The sequence below is a fragment of the Heloderma suspectum genome, chromosome 2, assembly GCF_057233095.1.
Source record: "Heloderma suspectum isolate Gila_16-S chromosome 2, 16-S_ref, whole genome shotgun sequence".
Taxonomy (NCBI): Eukaryota; Metazoa; Chordata; class Lepidosauria; order Squamata; family Helodermatidae; genus Heloderma; species Heloderma suspectum.
The window spans coordinates 115,819,008-115,840,966 of NC_139459.1; the positions used below are offsets into that span (position 1 = coordinate 115,819,008).

The following is a 21,959-nucleotide window of genomic DNA, read 5'->3' on the forward strand; positions in this document are numbered from 1 at the left end:
TTCTCTTGTTCTTCACACACACACACGCACAAACTTACACACACCACCTTCCCAAGCAGGGCTCTGAGGGCAGAGGAGGAGACAGGAGTGCCAGATGGGGATCGGAGTGGCTGAGATTGAGGAAGAGAAAACTGTTCCTTTCCTTTGCGGCTGAGGAAACATGTATGTGTGTTTGTGTGTGGATAAGATGAGCGGTTGGCGCCATCTATGTCTACTCACAAGTAATTCCCACTGAATCCCATGTAAGTGTGCATAGGATTGCAACCTTCAATAGGTATTTTGTTGTGCTTCTCTGGGGGCAAATATGTGGATTGGATTTGGAGTTCAGACACTTCCTCTGCTTGTACTCTGTTTCTTGGGTGAATTTCTTGCCTTTTGACTAGCCAGGCCCGCACTGCTGCCATTATGTGACAAGCCACATCCTCCATAGGAGCCATTTTGTGTTGGTGCCCATAGCAGATTCTCAAATGTGTCCATGGGCCCAAAAAGGCTGAGAACCCTTGACTTAGGGAAAGTATGTGCACTTGTTCAGAATTCTTTATATTCATTGCCGTAGTGAATTACTTCGAAGGTTAGACTTCGTACTCAGTGGCCAGTGACAGGAACTAATACTGCAATATTATGAAGAGCTACACTGGCCTAACTCCAGTCCTTATATTTCACTAGATTTGCATGCAGTTTGGGAGCAGTTCAATAAACTATGAAATCCAAAACTTGAATCCTTCCTGTGCCATATACTCAAAGAGTCCTGAAAAATGAAGCACCTCTTTTCTCTCTCCCTCAGCCCTTCTACCCAGTCTGCACTAAGGGCACAACCCTATGAACATTTAGAACCGAAAGAAGTCCTACAAATCCCAGCATCCCTCCGGCCAGCCATGCTGGCTAGGGCATGCTGGGAACGGTAGGACATTTTCTGTCTAAACATGCATAGGATTGCACCATAGGGGGACATATTTCACCTACTGTATGGATTTTTGTTTCCGCGTTAGAAAACTCAACAAAACCAGGTGTGGGATTCGAAGAGGAGGGCTAAAGAGAAATGGTTTACCTGTGGCTGCATGTGCTGCATGTGCCAGTCACCCTCTGGAGGGATTACCATAAGAACCCTCCCCAGTGTTGATTGGCATGTCATGTGATTCCGCCAAGGACATCTTGTGTGGTGGTTAACAAGCCACCCCTGACCCCTAAAACAGCCCATGGGGTCTCGGTGGCTTGTTAGCCACAACAATGAGCCATCTTGCCAGTTTCACGTCACGTGGCAAGCTGCACCGGCAAAGGAAATTATGTAAATCCCCACCCCCCCCACATGAAACCAGCACGTACGCTGGGGGAAATAATTCACTCTGCTTATTCTCCCCACCTTGATCATGTGAACTGGGCAGACTGCCCACTTTGCTCAGCATGCCTACAATCGTGTAGATGGAGAAACATGTGGGACAGCAGAGTTTTCCCGTTTCCTGAACAGGAAAGTGCCAAACAGACGGGAAAGAGAACTCATGCACTAAATTTTGGATATAATGGAAGGGATTCCTAAGGGTGGAGTCTGACATTGCAAAGAGGAAGGATTGGGGGGAATGGAAGCACAACGGACGTCCAGCTCTTCAATACAACAGAAGGTGGGAAAGCACACTTCTCCCTGAATAGAAATATCTGACCTAAACCTGTGTCTGGACCTTATGCATCTCACTGCATGGCAAGGTGACTGTCAAGGGCTCCTTGGAGGGCTCTCTCTGTCTAATCCAGTAGCTAAGTCCAGACACAGACAAAAGGATTCCTTTCAAAGCTTTATTCTTCTTTTACAACTTAACAACTATACCGTTTGCAACTAGATCTGAGCAGCACAGTACCTATGCCCTAAGTTGGAACAGTTGGTCCCCGTTTGAAAGGGAATTACTGGCAGACCCCTGAACTTAAGGACTAGGGAGTCCCTCCCCTTTTCCCTTGGATCCTCTGGGCGCAGCCATTGTTTACGCGCCAACCGGGCACTATGGCTCCTTTCTGCGCCCTCCATATGGCGCCGCTCTCTGCGTCAGCGTTGCGCGTCCACCAAGACTACTTCCCGCGCTCGGTCACTCCCTGGACTGCTTTCTAATCTAGGAATGCTGGTGGGAGGAATCTCCGTCAGCTGTGGGCCCTGGGAAAGCGGAGCGTGCTCCTCTCCCGGGAGCGACTGCTCTTCCTCAGAATTAGAACTACTCTGCGATTCTATGGGCTCAGTGTCCACCCTGACAGTGACATTGCCTCTCAGGATCCTACAGAGAAGCATCAGAAGCTGCTATGTCAAGTCAGTCATGGCTGCACTCCCCAGCTTCTTTCTGTGATCTAAGTGCCATATTTCACAGCCTACTTATTTTGGTGATATAGTTGAAATAGGCCACAGAAACCAAATTACCCATGGTTTTTGGAGTTACCGGTTTTAATCAAAAGAACTTCTTCAATTTTCAATATGAAGTATATACAAAATATTATTAAATGAAGACACTAAATAAATAATACTAAATACAGGCAATAAATAAATAGCATTAAATGAATACATGGGCTCATCATGACCAGCAGGATGAATATAAATAGTAGTCCCCAAAATATAAATCACATTTTCACAGTGTCATGAGAGGATCAGTATTGAAAATGGAATAATACTACAATCAGTGTTGTTCTACATTCTTCATATAGGAATAATGTCTCATCCTTTGCACTAGATCTGCACCCCTTGACAGGCAAAAGTCTCAGTCCTGTCATTACAGGCACAGAACTTAGCAATCAACAACATTATATGTGTTGAGCTTAAGTGGTTTGAGCATCGCAGTTTCTATCTCTATGGGTAGAACTTGCTGATAAAGTTGAGGCTGGAACATCCCTCCAAGGACAATCTGACTTTAATTAATACTCTATCTATCATCATCATTATCATTATCATCATCATCGTCATCATCAATCATCTATCTTTGGTTTTAATCCAATCAAGAAACTTCCATCCAATGAACCTTGAGAGGAGTTGTAGAAGGCGGAGAAAATCTTCTGGTTCGAACCATTTCTTTGGCCTTTCTCCTGTATGTTTTGTTTTTTCTTTTGGTCTTTCAGTTTCAGTATAAGGCATCAATGTGGCATTGCATATATCGAATGACATTGTGCTGCACCAATCAACAGAAAGCCTTGCATAAAGTAACAGCACTTGACAGAATGGAACGCTTTGCCTACATTATAACTGTGGGATAAAATATTAGATTCTGCTTAGAAGAGTCATCTGATGAGATTGGAGGAAAAGGAGACAGATCTTCACAATGAAATAGTTAGATTTCATGGGAGGATGCAGTTATAAACACCCCGTCTTGCGTATCACATTAACTACTTCGGCTGGAGACAGGCTTAGAATAGACTCATGCTTAGAATAGATGCTGCAGATAATGGGACTTAAGCTGTTTATGACTAACAGGTCCTGTGGATGCCAGTGGGACTTCTGTCATCACGACTACATCTGGATCCAGCCTGTTCTTTTTAAAAGTATGCAATACCTTAATTTGGGATCCTCTTGATGAGTTGATCGGTCAAGAGAAAACATTGCCTAACTTCCATCTGCACAATCTCCCAGGCACACAGGCTGTACTCCTTTTCTTTCAGGAAGTCCTTGATCCCACGGAAGTATCTGTTCAATCGCTGGGGGACGGCATCCCCCTTCTCTGCAATCAAGCATGGTGCCAGGTTCACAATTTCCTGATGCAGTGCAATCTGGAGATCTCTGATGGAATTCTCATCCCAAGCCATTTCAGTATGGTCTTGTTGGAAGATGTGATGGATCTGTTGGAGGATTTCATGTATGGCCACCTTGGCATGCTCTTCCTGGGGTTCAGCAGCATTCATGAGGGTTTCCTCGTTGGGTGAGAAGTTCATTACATCATCTATGCATTGTAGGGGAATGGTGGATCCCATTCTGCTGTTCAGAAGTTCCAAAATGTTCCTGTTGGCATCTTGTAGCCTGCTGCGAAGTCGGCTACAACCCTGAGATGAGACTTCAGTGATGAAGAGCATCGCTAGGCAAACGTGCAGAAGCCATCCCTGTGCAGTCATGGCGGGGAGGAAGGAAGGATTTTTTTTCTCTTGGGCAGAATCTGGAAGACTGGGTTTCCTGGAGGGTGCTGTGCAGGCTGCTGCATCTTGGAACCATGTCTCTGTATTTAAGCATCCTAGGACGGACGTTTTCATGTTTCAGTTTATAATGGAAAGATACTCTACTTTTTACTTGCACTTTTTTCCTGGACTAAAGATGCTATTTGAAGAGATGGGGGTCAATGTCTGGAAAACTGATGCTTTATATGTCATGCTTCATGAAGAATTGGAATTAATGTGAAAATGTGTTTTTTAATCTTCAGTTACCAAGTCTGGATTTCTCCGTTTTTTTTCCTGAGATTAGAATGATACAGTTTGGGCATTTCTGATGATGTAACCCAGACTAGTCAGGGTCCCCAATCCTTAGGCAATTGGAGTGGAACCATTTGAACAGACCTTGCCTATTCCCAGTGATGCAGCCTGAAGGCACTGAAAACGCAAATGTTTCACTTGATGGACCACTGCATGGTCACGAGCCAAAGGAGGCCTTACTTTGGCCAAAGGAGGCCTTGCTTTCGAGACGTAGGCAGCAGAGATGGTATTTGTTCTTCCTTACTGTCATCCAGACTGTGAACCTAGCCTGGGTCCCTGATCCATATTGTGAACCTAGCATGGGTGTGGGCAGGGGTAGGGGGCACCCCCTGTAGTCCCATTTCGGATTGGGCTTTCTATGTCTGTAATTTATAGTGCAAACTTGAAATCCATTAAAGGCAATTGGTTACTAGTGGGAGCCACTAATGCAAATGGGGAACCACGGAGAACGCTCAGGGGACTACAGGGGTGCCCCATGGCAGGGGCCGTGCCGACAGATGCCAGCTCCACTCTGACGGGGTGGGCACAATGTGCGAGCTACGTCTGTTTGCTTGAAGGTGTCACGCTGTGAAACAAAGGGCTCTTCCAACCCTTGCAAGGCCCGGTCTGTTTGCAGGAGTATCGCAACAATACATGCGGCGGTGTGTGTCCGCCTGTCAGTTCCATAGCACCAGGGTCTAGATACCGGAAAGATGGCTGGCATCCTGTGGGAGCCCTGCAGGTGCGCCTCTCTCAATTTTGGTAGGGCAGGGTCCAATTGTTCCTGTGAGCTTGCAAGAACCTGTGCAGCAAGGCTCACTCTCTTCTAAAAATAACGCAGGAAATGAGCAGAAAGACTCCTTGCTGGAACAGGGCAGGTCAGCCGAGATCGCAGAAAGGCAACAGAAACAGCAGAGGCGGAGTAGATGTGTCGGATGCTGCCCTTAGTTTTTACAGTGCGTTCGTCAATTTAAAGTGATTGAAATGTGCCCAAGTGTTTGAAGGCTACCGATCGCCTCCAACAAGCACACAGCTTTATAGTCAATGCGGTATGAAGAGGGGGATGTGGTCCAAGGGGGGAGTCCCTTCCCCCTGCTGTGGCACACCTTGTCCTCAGGGGATTGCGGTGGACAGAGGGTTCCTTCGGGGGCCAGGCCAGGGGGTGTGAGTGGGCGTGGCTTCACTCAGAGGTTTGTTCCAACATATCTCACACTAGGGGGGATGTATGTGACTAGCAACATGGGGCAGTAAAGTTTTTTTCAACTGTGCTCAAGAGGGAAGTCCCTATAGCAACTATAAATATAATGTTCTCAGATTTATATGTACTGAAAAGCAGTATTGAAGCGGGCTTTGGATTTTATGTATGTATGTATGTATGTATTTATTTATTTATTTACTGATTGAAAACATTCCTTGTCCACCTTTCAAGGTAGAAGCCCTCCGACGGCAGCTTACAGCAATATAATACATGAAAAGAGTTAAAACATGAAAAGTGATAGAAACATAAAAACAATAAAAGCAATAACAGCCAGCAATATAACCAGCAACAATGATAACAGCAGTAACAGCAACAACAGCAGTCATATTAAGGGAAGGCCACGGTCAAATCATATGTTTTCAAGGCCTTCTTAAAAGCCTGCAATGATGGAGCATGGTGGACCTCCAGTGGCAATGAGTTCCAAAGGTGTGGGAACACTACAGGGAAGGCCCCCTTACGTGTGATCACTGACCTGACTGCTCTCACAGGTGGACAAATGGGAAGCGCCTCTCTTTCTGATCTGAAAGTGCAGGCGGGCTGATATGGGTGAAGGCAGTCCTTCAAGTAACTTGGTCCCAAGCCACTGAAGGCTTGAAATGCCAAAAGCAGCAGAAACACACTGGTAGCCAGTGCTGCTGCTGGTGCAGTATAGGCAGTGCGTGATCGCATCGCCTCACCCCCACCAACACTCGGGCGGCCGCATTCTGCATGAGCTGGAGTTTCTGAACTGTCTTCAAAGGCAGCCCTGCGTATCGCACACTACAGTTGTCCAGCCTGGAGGTCGTGTGTGTGTGGCTAACCAAGGCAAGGTCCGTCCTCTTCAGATGGTGCCACAGCTGGAATCACTTTAAAACCAGGCCTCTGAAGCTCAGCTCAGGGAAACAACCCAGAAGGTCCATGGTATTGAAAGCTGCTGAGCATTCTAGAAGAACCAGCCGGGTTGCACCCCCCGAAGCACTCCATGGTAGACGTTATCAGCCAGGCGACCACACTGCTTCCATCCCATAACCCGGTCCGAAACCTGACTGGAGTGGAACTAAAGCATCAGCATCATCCAACACTAATTCGAATTGTGAGGCCACCACCCATTCCAACACCTTTCCAAAGAGTGGCAAGTCGTTTGACTTGCAGAGATGAAGTCCTAAAACATACATCGAATATCTCTGTTTAGACAATAGTTAGAAATCAAAAAAGAGTAAAAGAGAACACAGGCAGAAAATGTCATCTAGTTCGATAATATTTTAGACTGTATCCCTATCACTCTCAGCAAGTATTTAGCTGCAACTTTTGTGACAAACCCTTTTGCATGAGAACGAAAAAAAGAACATAGGATTCAGATTTTCATCCTGGATACAAAGAGCTGAATGTGTTAATCACCTTATTACACAGATCTCCGTAAAGATTACAGAAAAGAAAAACATGGTTTACTGTTCCAATTTCTTCTGAGCCACAAGGACCTAGTCTGTTGGAACAAGGTATCATTATTATTATTATTCCACTCCTCCCCTCCCAATGACTCTCCCCATTGGAAAGGAGGGAGAGAGGTTCTTTGCTGGGCCTTATTTATTTTATTTTAATGGTGTTCCAAGGACTCATGTATTTGTGCAATTCCAGTATATCACAGCTATACCACAGTGCCAGCTGGTGGCTGTATATTGAAACATATAGAACTGCAGAGAAAGGAAGTCTCCCCCCCCCCCCGCAAAGCACATGGAAATGAGCCATTCTTAATCCCGCAAATAATCCCGAAGCAGAAAACTGGTAAAGGCACAGGATAATATCCTGGTGTAGAGAAGACTTACAGAGATAAAATCCTAAAACATAAATCAAATATCTCTGTTTAGACAATAGTTAGAAACCAAAAAAGAATAAAAGAGAACACAGGCAGAAAATGTCATCTAGTTCGTTAATATTTTAGACTGTATCCCCATTGCTCTCAGCAAGTATTTAGCTGCAATCATAGAATCATAGAATAGTAGGGTTGGAAGGGGCCTACAAGGCCATCGAGTCCAACCCCCTGCTCAATGCAGGAATCCAAGTCAGAGCATCCCTGACAAATGGCTGTCCAGCCTCGTCTTAAAGGCCTCCAGTGTGGGAGAGCCCACCACCTCCCCAGGTAATTGGTTCCATTGCCGTATTGCTCTGACACTCAGGAAGTTTTTCCTGATGTTCAGCCGGAATCTGGCTTCCTGTAACTTGAGCCCATTATTCCGTGTCCTGCACTCTGGGATGATCAAGAAGAGATCCTGGCCTTCTTCTCTGTGACAACCTTTCAAGTACTTGAAGAGTGCTATCATATCTCCCCTCAGTCTTCTCTTCTCAAGGCTAAACATGCCCAGTTCTTTCAGTCTCTCTTCATAGGGCTTTGTTTCCAGTCCCCTGATCATCTTTGTTGCCCTCCTTTGAACCCTCTCCAGCTTGTCTGCATCCTTCTTAAAGTGTGGTGCCCAGAACTGGACACAGTACTCCAGATGAGGCCTAACCAGTGCTGAGTAGAGGGGAACTAGTACTTCCCGGGATTTGGAAGCGATGCTTCTATTAATGCAGCCCAAAATAGCATTTGCCTTTTTTGCAGCCACATCACATTGTTGGCTCATATTCAGCTTGTGATCGACGACAATTCCAAGATCCTTCTCGCTCGTAGTGTGGTTGAGCCACGTATCCCCCATCTTGTAACTGTGCATTTGGTTTCTTTTTCCTAGGTGCAGAACTTGGCATTTGTCCCTATTAAATGCCATTCTGTTGTTTTCTGCCCAGCACTCCAGTCTATCCAGATCACTTTGAATTTTGTTTCTGTCTTCCAAAGTATTAGCTATCCCTCCCAATTTTGTGTCATCTGCAAATTTGATCAGCATTCCCTGCACCTCCTCCTCCAAGTCATTAATAAAAATGTTGAAGAGCACTGGGCCCAGGACTGAGCCCTGCGGTACCCCACTCGTTACTTCTCCCCAGTTTGAGAAAGTCCCATTAATAAGCACTCTTTGAGTCCAATTCTGTAGCCAACTGTGGATCCACCGGATCGTTGTTTCATCTAGCCCACTTTGAGCTAGTTTGCTCATCAGGATATCATGGGGCACTTTGTCGAAAGCTTTGCTGAAGTCGAGGTATATGATGTCTACAGCATTCCCACGGTCTACAAGGGAGGTGACTTGATCAAAAAATGAGATCAGATTTGTCTGGCAGGACTTGTTTTTGACAAATCCATGTTGGCTTCGATGTTCCATGTTGGATGTTTGTTCCAATTTTTGGAACAAACCCTGTTGTATGAGAAAGAAGAAAAAGAACATAGTATTCAGATTTTCTTCCTGGATACAAAGTGATTAATGGGTTAATCACCTCATTACACAGATCTCAATAACAATTACAGAAAAAAAAAATCATGGTTTACTGTTTCAATTTCTTCTGAGCCACAAGAACCTAGAATCATAGAATCATAGAATCATAGAATAGTAGGGTTGGAAGGGGCCTACAAGACCATCGAGTCCAACCCCCTGCTGAATGCAGGAATCCAAGTCAGAACATCCCTGACAGATGGCTGTCCTCCAGCCTTATCTTGAATGCCTCTAGTGTGGGAGAGCAGTAGTAGTAAAGGAGGGGGGTTCTCATCAAATGCTAAACCATGCCCCGTTTTCGAAGGTAACAGTTGCACCCCGCCGTTGAGACGGGAAGTCCCGCCCTAGCCGGAAGCCCCATGTATGCGATCAGCTGTCCCCATCATATGACCTTCAGGGTCACCTGACGGGGGTCATGTGACCCATCTACAAACTCGCCATGCCACTGTGGACCAATAGGAATTGGTTTTAGAGCCCTAGTGGGTACAGGCACAGAGATGGCCTGCGGGGCCTTTTCCAAGCTGTGCCCGGATTGGTCTTGCGGGGTCATGTGACCCCTCTACGAACTTGCCATGCCACTGCAGCCCAGTAGGAATAGGTCTTAGAGCCTAACCCTGTAAGGTCACGCCCCACAACCCCATTGACCAATAGGGACAGCCTTGCCCCCAGAAAAACAGCCTTTTATCATGCCCAGACACGTTTTCTGCACAGAGAACATGGTGTGGCCAAGCACCCCTCCTGGACCATCTGCTATTCCTCCACTGGCTGCAGAACATGACCCCCGAAAACGGTATATTAGTACCAGTTCTGATGACTCTGCTTTTCCACCACCTAAACTTCTACACGAGGAGGAGGCCGAGGTTTCCCAAATGTGGCAGAACATGTTGGAGGCCATTTCACTAGAGAACCTTGTTGCACAGGTAAGATTTCAATGTTTCTATCTATGTGTATGGATGGATGGTTGGAGGGGATATCTTGTGGTGGTTTCCGAAGTTTGCAAAAGGGTTACAGGCAGGATACAGCTTCATAATAGATTGTTCCATTTTCCAGGACCCCTGTGTGAATAAGAAGGCCTTGGAAAAATGGTTGAAATTAAAGCAGAGGGGCCATCGCCAGTGGCATTATGGAAGATGGCCTCAATAAGAAACTTTCAAATACAGGTGCGTGTGATTATTTGTAGCATCAATATTAAAGACATGCTGTGTGTGTTTAGGAGACAACAAAAGTATTTTCTTAATTTCTTTTTGGGGTTGTGCTGATCTGTCAATGGAGCAGCCAGGCCATGTCATCCTGCAAAGTATTCTAGGCTTGGAGCGGATGAAACAAGCTTCAGCTCACCCAGAAAGTGCCGCAGAGCAATGCAATGCATTGTCAGGACCACTGTTTTTGGAATTCTGAAGCACTGCTTAATTGAATATCTACATGATACGTATGGGATGTATAATCCAAGCACCAGGACAATCCTCACATGAATGCTTATCTTGGCCAAAGAGTGTCATCTCTAGAAAGCTGAGAATTGTATGTGGGAAAATATGTTTTAAAAGTATACTGTATATTATTACTCTAATTGGATACAGTTTAAACTGTCTCGTGCTAACACAAGAGTGTGTCGATAAAGTTTTAATTTTGGTGACAAAAATTGGTCGTTCACACAAAGCCCTGAAACTACTGGATAAAACCCTGAAAAATACCGATCATGTATTTTTAAATCATGTAATGAAAGTTATTAGAAACAGGTCCTATAAATATTTTCTTACATCTGTAAAGCAAAACTCTGAATAAAATGGCTCATTTGAAAACTGCTGCATTTTTTGTTTTGTTTGAATCGTTTTTGAAAGAATTGTTAAACATAGAAATCACAAGGGCTGCAAGTAAAACCTTCAAGAGTCTTTAAAAAGTAAAACATTCCTTAAGCGCCATTTAGATTTTCTAAAAAATACCCTAGCTAGCCCCCCCCAAACTATGATCACCCCTGTAAAGTGACTTTTGAGATGAAGAAGACACAGATCAAGCAAAGGAGTCCACAGAATATCAGGATCCAACCACAACGTTCCCCTCTGTTGTTAGAAAGTGTTATGTTCTTTCTGCAGAGCGCTTGTGTCTTATGTTTAAAACCTACTATAAGCTTACCTGCAATTGACCCATCACCCTAGACACATTTAAAAATGCTGCTAGGTTTCCCCAAAACTATGCTCACCCCTGTAAATGACTTTGTAGCATTAATTCCCATTTTTGAGATGGGTCCTGAAACCCCATTACATGTTTTGGGTAGGGTGTTGCGAAATTTTAGGAATCCACTTTTTATCACTAGCTTCCATTACAGGTCAGAGGGCTGGTCCCGAAAAGGCTCATGCCGCATGTCTCCAGATGGGGGTAGATTACATGGGCCCTGAAACCGCATTACGTGCTTTGGGCAGGGGGTTGCTAAACTAAATTTTAGGAATCTAAACATGATTCCTAAATTTTCTAAATTATCTAAATTTAAAGCTTTCCTAAATTTTTTAGGAAAGCTGATTTTAATAAACTCAGAACAATGATCAGTAAGGTCCCATGGCAAGCGACGCTAACAAGAAAAGGAATCCCAGATGGGTGGGAGCTTTTAAAAAAGGAAATTCTCAAGGCACAATCACAAACAATTCCAACAAGAAGAAAAGGTGGAAGACAACAGAAGAAGCCAATGTGGCTTCACAAAAAGCTTAGGGATGACCTGAAAACAAAAAAGGACACATATAGGAAGTGGAAAGAAGGCCAAGTAACAAAGGAAGAGTACAGGCAGGTAGCACAGAATTGCAGGGATGGCGTCAGGAAGGCTAAAGCTGAGAACGAGCTGAGGTTAGCGAGGGATGCTAAAAGCAACAAAAAGGCTTTCTTCAGCTACGTGCATAGTAAAAGGCAGAGGAAAGAAATGGTTGTTCAGCTACTAAATAAGGATGGCAAAACGATAACAGATGACAAAGAAAAGGCAGAGGTACTCAATTCCTACTTTGGCTCAGTCTTCTCCCAAAAGAGGATCTATGACCCCCCTGGCAAAGGCGAAGTGCAGGCTGAAGGGGCAGGATTGCAGCTTGAGATCGATAGGCATATGGTCAAGGAACACCTCATTACTTTGAATGAGTTCACATCTCCAGGGCCAGATGAACTGCATCCTAGAGTAATAAAGGAACTGGCAGAAGAACTCTCAGAATCACTGTCTATTCTCTTTGAGAAATCATGGAGGACGGGGGAAGTGCCAGATGACTGGAGGAGGGCTAATGTTGTCCCTATCTTCAAAAAGAGTAAAAAGGAGGAACCTGGGAACTACAGACCAGTCAGTGTGACATCAATCCCTGGGAAAATTCTGGAGCAGATGATAAAGCAATCCATCTGGAAGCACCTTGAAAACAATGCCGTGATTACTCGAAGCCAACATGGATTTGTCAAAAACAAGTAGGGATGTCAGAGAATTTCACCACGAATCTCGGGGAGGCCGAATGCCAGCGCATTCGGCCCCCCGAAATCGGTGGCGGAACGGTCTGCCCCCCTGCCCCCCCTGGGATGGGACTTACCTTGGGCGGATCTTCCTGGTGGCAGCGGCGGCTCTGGCGGCGGTTTGGCGGCAGCGGCTGCGGCGGCCGGTCTTTCGACCGGCTGCTGCCGCCACCATTTCCAGTAAAAAAAAAAAAAATGTGATAGGCTACATAAAGATTTATGTAGCCTATCACAGCTAGATTTTTAAAAAACACCGTGATAGGCTACGTAAATGTTTATGTAGCCTATCACGGCTGATTTAAAAGAAAAAAAAACACACACGTAGGCAAATGGCGGCACCCATGGGCGCCGCCATTTGCGTTCCTTATTTTGGCACGTCTTAGTCTATGTAAACATTTACGTAGACTAAGACAGCGAAAATAAGGGGAACGCAAATCGCGTAGACGCTACGCTATTTGCGTTCCCCTTATTTTTGCCGTCTTAGTCTACGTAAATGTTTATGTAGACTAAGACATGCCAAAATAAGGAACGCAAATGGCGGAGCCCATGGGCACCGCCATTTGCGTACGCGCTTTATTTTATTTTCTTTTAAATCAGCCGTGATAGGCTACGTAAACATTTAAGTAGCTTATCATGGCTGACTGCAGGGATGAAAATGGCGGTGGCTACGGCTGCTGCCATTTGCATCCCTGCTAGCCAGCAGCCGGATGTCCGGCTGCTGGCGGAGTCGGCCAGTGGCTCCGCAGAATCCCTGCGGAACGGAGCCGGCCAGCCAGAATTTCGGGGGGAGGGACGGAGCACCTCCCCCCCCACGAATGTCACCCTTTGCAAAGGTAAGTGACTTTCGTACATCCCTAAAAACAAGTCCTGCCAGACAAATCTGATGTCATTTTTTGATCATGTAACCTCCCTTGTAGACTGGGGGAATGCTCTAGACATCATATACCTCGACTTCAGCAAAGCTTTCGACAAAGTGCCCCATGATATCCTGATGAGCAAACTAGCCCAAAGTGGGCTAGATGAAACAACGATCCGGTGGATCCACAGTTGGCTACAGAATCGGACTCAAAGAGTGCGTATCAATGGGAACTTATCAAACTGGGGAGAGGTAACGAGTGGGGTACCGCAGGGCTCAGTCCTGGGCTCAGCACTCTTCCACATTTTTATTAATGACTTGGAGGAGGAGGTGCAGGGAATGCTGATCAAATTTGCAGATGACACAAAATTGGGCAGGATAGCTAATACTTTGGAAGACAGAAACAAAATTCAAAGTGATCTGGATAGACTGGAGCGCTGGGCAGAAAACCACAGAATGACATTTAATAGGGATAAATGCCAAGTTCTGCACCTAGGAAAAAGAAACCAAATGCACAGTTACAAGATGGGGGATACATGGCTCAACAACACTACAAGTGAGAAGGATCTTGGAATTGTTGTTGATCACAAGCTGAATATGAGCCAAGAATGTGATGTGGCTGCAAAAAAGGCAAATGCTCTTTTGGGCTGCATTAATAGAAGCATAGCTTCCAAATCCCAGGAACTACTAGTTCCCCTCTACTCAGCACTGGTTAGGCCTCATCTAGAGTACTGTGTCCAGTTCTGGGCACCACACTGTAAGAAGGATGCAGACAAAGTGGAGAGGGTTCAAAGGAGGGCAACAAAGATGATCAGGGGACTGGAAACAACGCCCTATGAAGAGAGACTGAAAGAACTGGGCATGTTTAGCCTTGAGAAGAGAAGACTGAGGGGAGATATGATAGCGCTCTTCAAGTACTTGAAAGGTTGTCACAGAGAAGAAGGCCAGGATCTCTTCTTGATCATCCCAGAGTGCAGGACATGGAATAATGGGCTCAAGTTACAGGAAGCCAGATTCCAGCTAAACAACAGGAAAAATGTCCTGACTGTTAGAGCAATATGACAATGGAACTAATTCCCTAGGGAGGTGGTGGGCTCTCCCACACTGGAGGCATTCAAGACGAGGCCGGACAGCCATCTGTCGGGGATGCTCTGACTTGGATTCCTGCAATCCATTGAGCAGGGGGTTGGACTCGATGGCCTTGTAGGCCCCTTCCAACCCTAGTGTTCTATGATTCTATGATTCTATGAATCAGCTTTTTATCACTAGCTTCCAATACAGGGCAGAGGGCTGGTTCCGAAAGGCTCATGCCGCATGTCTCCAGATGGGGGGTAGATTACATGGGCCCTGAAACCGCATTACGTGTTTTTTGAGTAGGGCATTCCTAAATTTCAGTGTTGGGAAAACAACCAGTGTTCTAATCTAATCTTTATACATTTATATGTAGGGAAAAACTATTCCCTCCTTTTCTTTTCTTTTTAAATTATTATTATTTTATTTTTGTCAGAATCGTGTTTGAAAGAATCATTAAACATACAGAACACAAGGGCTGCAAGTAAAATCTTCAAGGGTCTTAAAAAAAAAAAAAAGTAAAACATTCCTTAAGTGCCACTTAGATTTTGTAAAAATCCTACATGGCCTTCCCTTTAGAAGGGGGGGGGGCAATGGTCTAGTCCTCTCACATTTGCTGTTAGCAGCTTGGTAAAAAAAAAGCATTAATGTAAACATCTGATATTGGAGAGAGAGAAAAAAATCTCAATAACTGTCCTTAAAATGATGGATACATAGGTATCCATTTTTAAAAAATAAACATGATGGGGTGGTAGGGGACACCCCTGGCTTTGTGCATTTATATGTAGGGGAGAACTATTCCATCATCATCATCATCATCATCATTATTATTATTATTATTATTATTATAGTTTTGTCAGAATCGTTTTTGAAAAAATCAACTTCTATCACTAGTTTCCATTACAGGGTAGAGGGGGTGGGCCCCGAAATGTCTCATGCCGCATGTCTCCAGATAGGGGGGGGTAGATTACAGGGGACCTGAAACCCCATTATGTGTTTTTGAGTAGGGTGGTACTAACTTTTAGTGATGGGTTGGAGGCCAACCTTAGGGGCGGGGGGATCCTTAACTTTATCCAATCACAGTACCAGAATTCACACAATAGGACTAGCGCTGATAAAAAGAGCCCTCACTTCTCTGTGTCTTTACACCCCCCAAACCTGAAGGGAAGGACCTGGAAGCCTACCTACATGTGTGTATACCTTAACTCTTTTTCTTTCTGCCAACTAATGTAGATGGGTGCAGATAAACTAAAATAAAATGCAATACAGTTTATGCTTCTTTTCCCAATTTCCCCCACCGCAGAAAAACTAAAACATCCCTTCAGTATTCTAAAAGAGGTGCAGTATGCCTGCAGGCAAGTTCATTTCATATATATATCAAGAAGGCATGTATTTTCTAGTTAATTTGTATGTTTTAAGCGGTTTTGTGTGTGTGTGGGGGGGAATCACCTGCTGCTGTCCACCAGCTGCTATTGGTAAAAATGAATCTGCATGACCAGGGAGTGCCAGTAGGTGGCGATGCAGGATCACAAATAGGTCTGACAGGTTAACCATTTTTTAAATTATTATTTTTTTTACTTTCAAAATTTATATTTTCATTCAGAGCTGTTGCTGCAATCTCTATGCATAGAAGAACAGCCATTTTAGGGAAAAATAGTGCATGCAAGCAGCTTTGATTTTTGTCTTCACATTGTAGGAATGTGTAGGAATCCAGGCGTTTCTATCTTCAAATGTCCTTACAAATCCCTTTTCCTGCAATTAAATAGAAAATAGTAGCTTTATCATGCCCTGTTTTTTATGGAAGGTAAACATTACGCTCTTTAATACAAGAGCAGTATAGCTTCTTTATCATCTTAGAACCCACACTCAACCGTGATATCCCCCCCCCCATAATAAATATTAAAAGAACATACATCTGTAGCAAGGGATATGGATCTTTCAAACTTACCCATCCATCATGATCCATGATCCAATTTGCGTTGGTGTTTATGATATAGGCAGTGATAAAATTAGAAAGTTCTTCTATATTCTGTCTTGTTAAAGCCCCATCGTGTGACTGTAGCTTCTGTACAATTATACCTCCAAACAGAAAAATGGTTATAATCCGCCCCCAGTTGATTTTTCCATCAGCAAATTCAGACTGCATCACCACAGTAAAAGTGTTGAACGCATCAGCCAGACTATGAATTTGGAGATCAAGGATGAGGGGGTTTAGCTGCTGTTCAATATCGTCTTGAATTGTAGAAAGTGTTTTTTGCAAAATTAAGAACGTTTTGCATTTTGCTATTTTATGGGGTATTTGTCCACAAGCTGTGCTTAAATAAGCATGAACTAGAATAGCCGTTTTCCCCTCCATTCTTCTCAAGGGATCTGCTAGAAATGGTCAAAAGGCTGTCATACCATACGGTGTGGGGGGGGGGGAGCAGAAGCTTGAGGCAAGACTCTACATGCCTTTGAGTGATCAAACTAGCACCTTCTCCTTATTTACTATCTCATGAAATCACACACCTGACAGAGACGCACCAAAATTAAGTCAAATGATAAAGAACTGGGTAAGGCTTTTGGGGTGGGGGTATTTTTAATGTAAAAACAACAACAACAACAACAACATGCTGTTTCTGAAAGTACTGGCTATGTGTATAATGTTATATATATATATATATATATATATATATATATATATATATATATATTTTTTACAGAAGACTTTATGGCCAGCCATCCTTTTAGCAAGAAAAGGCCCAGGACAGCACTCACACCGGCATCTGGTAACACAGATAAAACAGAATTGTTCTAATAATTGTCATGTGGTTTTTAAGGTTTCCTGTAAAGCTGAAAGCAGTGTGTGTGTTTTTTCTTTTTTAGAAACCACAACCAATGTTCAGGGGGCTGCTGTGATTAACCCCCCAAAGAAGGCCACAAGAAAAACCAAGCACATAGACTCACCACCTTCTGATGATAAAATAGGTAAAAAGTTAATGTTGGTAAGGGATTGGGGGGGGGTCATATTGAAAGTAGGAACCTACTAAAGTGGTTATTGCTTTTTGCAGTGAACATGACGCCTGTTAGAGCTCCTTTTAAAAAACCAAAGGCTACCGGACCGCCAGCAGGCAAGGGTAAGGCACTGACTGTGTGTGTGTGTGTGAGAGAGAGAGGTTTGTACCTAATTAATAAGGATGCACCCTACTTCTTCTTGTTTTTGGTTTTAGACCAGAAACCTGTAACTGTGAAAAGCGCCCCTGCAGAACCACAAGAAGCCACAGGACCAAAAGCAAAGAGATCAAGATATGAAGCGCACCCAGAGTCTGCAATCTCTAAACCAGGGAGGGGGCTTGCTAATTGGCTTGAACATACTTCTAAAAGACTGAAAGAAGGCTATGAGCTCATGAAGCGCAGTACAGAGATTGAAGCAGCCATACACAAGTTTTTAAGTGCTGATAATGATGGGGTATCTGAAGTAAGCTCTTTTCAGAATATTAAAATGCATACAAAGTATCCTGCACATGGCAACACATTCTTTAAACACGTAGAAGTTGGGGGTGGTAAACCATGCCGGAGGTGTTGGAAAAGACAGCATAGGAAGAACACATTCAACAAAGTACGATTTTACTGGCGGAGGAGGGTTAGTAAAATATTAAACAGGGCTAAAAAAACTCTCTCTGCCTGTAAAAATCAAAGGTCTCCTAAGAAAAGCTGCTCTCCAATGGCAGATTCTCAGGATGCCTCACAATTTTCTGAAGCATGCATAGAGGGTGACCCTCCAGAGGTGGTGGCGTCTCAAGATACCTCACAGTCTTCTGAAGCTTCCAGGGATGCTTCAGGGTTGGACCAAACCTCACCACAAATAACACAAATGCAGACCAACCCCCACAAGTATATGCAGAACTTGTGCGTAGGTGGGAGTGGGAACATGAGCGTTACAGGTCAATGCACATAGGTGAAGAATTTATATTTGTTAATTTAGAACATGTAACATCATTCTCACAGGCTGGGACTGCATTATACACAACAATCCAGCAAATCCTGGATGATGTTAATAGGAGAATCTCTCCTCAAGATTTTGTCCAACTACGATTGGACCGCGGAGGATTAGCTTATCCTCTTTTTTCAGTTAAAAGACATAGGGATGTTTTACATGTAGAAGATTTTCTATCCCATATCAGTAATCTCCTGCAAAGCCGTGCTGAAATATGTGGGGATGTTACGCTGCGGCTGATTGTTACAATTGTGAGGGCTCCACGGGGGGGTGGGAATCCAAGTAGGAAAATAGGTTCTCTCTCGAACAGTCAAATCATCCTTAGAAAATGACAACATTTGGTAGATCTAAATTACACAGGCACCAATCTCTGCTTTGCTGGGGGTCTTTTAGCAGTAATGGCCTAGAGGACACCCAGAGATGCAGAGTTGTTGACCGCCACCAGACAGTTACATACAGAACTTGGTTGGTCTGAACCGAAAAAAGTAGCCCTCAGTGACATTTCATTGACTGAAAACCATTTAAGGGTCAACATTCAAGTCATATGCTTTGCAAAAAAAGGTTGGGGGCTATTTAAAGTACCAGGGCCTAGGTACCCCAAAACCTATACTATGATGCTACATGACGATCATTATTATGGTGTGCGTAGTGTAAAGGCAGTTTTTGGAGCTCAAAACTATTGTGAAATATGCAGTACAATCTTTACCCACAGTCACAGTTGTCTATATATGTGCAGGCTCTGCTTGAGTGCAGATTGTGCTGTAAATGTCGGTAAAATGAAGAGGTGCGGATATTGTCGGATGAACTGCAGATCCAGCGCCTGCTTCAATCGACATAGAGAATTGGCCTTAGAGGGTAAAGTAAAATGTGTCTTTAGAGACTATTGTGAATACTGTCAGACGTTCCAGAAAGGTTATCGTGACTTTGAGCGTTGTCCAGGAAGGCAGTGCACTGTCTGTTGGGGGTTTATCATATATGGTGATAAGCATGAGTGCTATATGGGGTGTTTTAAGAAGCCTAAAGTGTCTGTGAAATATGTGTTTTATGACTTTGAAGCACACCAGTCTTCAGGATTTCATGTTCCTAATTTCTGTTTTGCAAAAGCGTTTGCGGGTGAAACTGTAGAACGCTTTAAGGATAAACCAAGTAAGGGCATGAAGAAGAGAAAGCGACATGTAAAAGCATTATCTTTCTATGACCGTGTCTGGGGAAATACATGACAGGCAGGAAATGTTGACTGTCGGTGAACTCTCGATGTTCAGGTTCTCAATATCACCACACATTCTATGTTCCTGTGTAACACAATGAAAAGCTTAGAGTCAGCAGCATGTAGCCCCACCCCCGGAATTGCTCTCTAAATACTATTAAGAACAAATCTCAGAAATAAACACTTACTGGCGTGCCTCCTTTCTCTGCCACAACTTCCACCTCCTCTTCCAGATCCTCAAGGGATGTGCGGAAAGTAGACCAGGTTGTGTCACGATCCCCCAGCTCCATTTTCTCTAAAGGCGAGGTGGCTATTTTCCTAAGCACCCCGCCATCCATGTCTTCAACAGGCTTCACCTCAGTGCTATCCATACTCCAAGCGGCATGTAACTCGGTTTCAGGAAAAGTTCTTTGCCCCATGGGAAATACAGCTAAAAGTAAGCTCTCTGTTACAGTCGCTGTGACAACAGCTCCCTTCCGTGGTTTACTGTTTATGACTCCAGGTGTCATAGGTGCAGTTTCCATCTTTCTGGGCTGAATGCACAAGGGTACCGGGGGATGAGTAAAACCGGAAGGTCCCTCAGTCACTCTTGGCCGCGTCATGTTCTCTGTGTAGAAAACGTGTCTGGGATGATAAAAGGCTGTTTTTCTGGGGGCAAGGCTGTCCCTATTGGTCAATGGGGTTGTGGGGTGTGACCTTACAGGGCTAGGCTCTAAGACCTCTTCCTATTGGGCCGCGGTGGTGTGGCAAGTTCGTAGAGGGGTCACATGACCCCACAGGGCCAATCCGGGCACGGCTTGGAAAAGGCCTGGCGGGCCATCTCTGCGCCCGTACCCGCTAGGGCTCTAAAACCAATTCCTATTGGTACATGGTGGTGTGACGAGTTCGTAGAGGGGTCACATGACCCCTCCGGGCCAATCCGGACGCGGCTTGGAAATGGCACTGCGGGCCATGTCTGCGCCTGTGCCCCCTAGGGCTCTAAAACCAATTCCTATGGGTCCAAGGTGGCATGGCAAGTTCGTAGAGGGGCCACATGACCCCCATCAGGTGACTCTGAGGGTCATATGACTGGGTCAGCTGATTGCATACGTGGGGCTTCCGGCTAGGGCGGGACTTCCCGTCTCAATGGGGGGCAGTGCAACTGGCACCTTCGAAAATGGGGCATGGTTTAGAATTTGATGCAAACCCCCCTCCTTTACTACTGAGAGCCCATGACCTCCCTAGGGAATTGGTTCCATTGTCGTATTGTCAGGAAGTTTGTCCTGATGTTCAGCCGGAATCTGGCTTCCTGGAGCTTGAGTCCATTCTTCCGTGTCCTGCACTCTGGGATGATCGAGAAGAGATCCTGGCCTTCCTCTCTGTGACAACCTTTCAAGTACTTGAAGAACGTTATCATATCTCCCCTCAGTCTTCTCTTCTCAAGGCTAAACGTTCACAGTTCTTTCAGTCTCTCTTCATAGGGCTTTGTTTCCAGTCCCCTGATCATCTTTGTTGCCCTCCTCTGAACCCTCTCCAGCTTGTATGCATGCTTCTTAAAGTAAGATGCCAAGAACTGGAGACAGTACTCAAGATGAGACCTAACCAGCACCGAGTAGAGGGGAACTAGTACTTCCTGGGATTTGGAAGCTATGCTTCTATTAATGCAGCCCAAAAGAGCATTTGCCTTTTTTGCAGCCACATCACATTGTTGGCTCATATTCAGCTTGTGATCAACAACAATTCCAAGATCCTTCTTGCTTGTAGTGTTGTTGAGCCACGTATCCCCCATCTTGTAACTGTGAATTTGGTTTCTTTTTCCTAGGTGCAGAACTTGGCATTTGTCCCTATTTAAATGTCATTCTGTTGTTTTCTGCCCAGCACTCTAGTCTATCAAGATCTAGTCTCTTGGAATGAGGTATCACCCTAAATCTCCCACTTAGGCCTGGGTGAATCATATTAAATCATGCAAGGGTAAATGTCTTCCTCTACTTGGAGATTCTCAACAGAAAACACTTCATAATTTTGTAGTGCCACCCATTTCTTGTATGATAGAATTATCCCTGACAATCACTGTTCATATTTTGTTTTCCTATATCTCAAGCACCACGATAGCAAGTTTGAGTTATGAATAATTAAGAAATGTCCATGGAAAAATTAAACAGTGAAATTAAAGAAATAGGGGGAAATCTTGACAAATAGAAAAAAGACAAGAGAAAGCTGGAGCCCTGGACATTTAAATATGACAAGTAATAGTGCAAGTAAAAAGTAAAGTGAACTGCAACGTGAAAACGTTAGTCCCTGGATGTTTAAATACAAAGACTTGGTCCAAAGAAGCAACAGACTGCACAGTAACCTTCAAGAAACACAAACGTCTCGATTCTGCACTCCAGAAAAGACCAGATTCCTTCATCTCCGCC

The 21,959-nt window shown here is 44.5% G+C and overlaps 1 protein-coding gene across 1 annotated transcript; it reads right to left on the reverse strand.

Moving 5' to 3' along the window:
* Positions 1-3,491: 3,491 nt before the first annotated feature.
* On the reverse strand, positions 3,492-4,065 carry LOC146352647 (interferon omega-1-like). Its single transcript, XM_084832140.1, has one exon. The coding sequence runs from the start codon at positions 4,063-4,065 to the stop codon at positions 3,514-3,516; it is 552 nt and encodes a 183-aa protein (XP_084688266.1). The 3' UTR covers positions 3,492-3,513.
* Between the last annotated feature and the right edge of the window lie 17,894 nt (positions 4,066-21,959).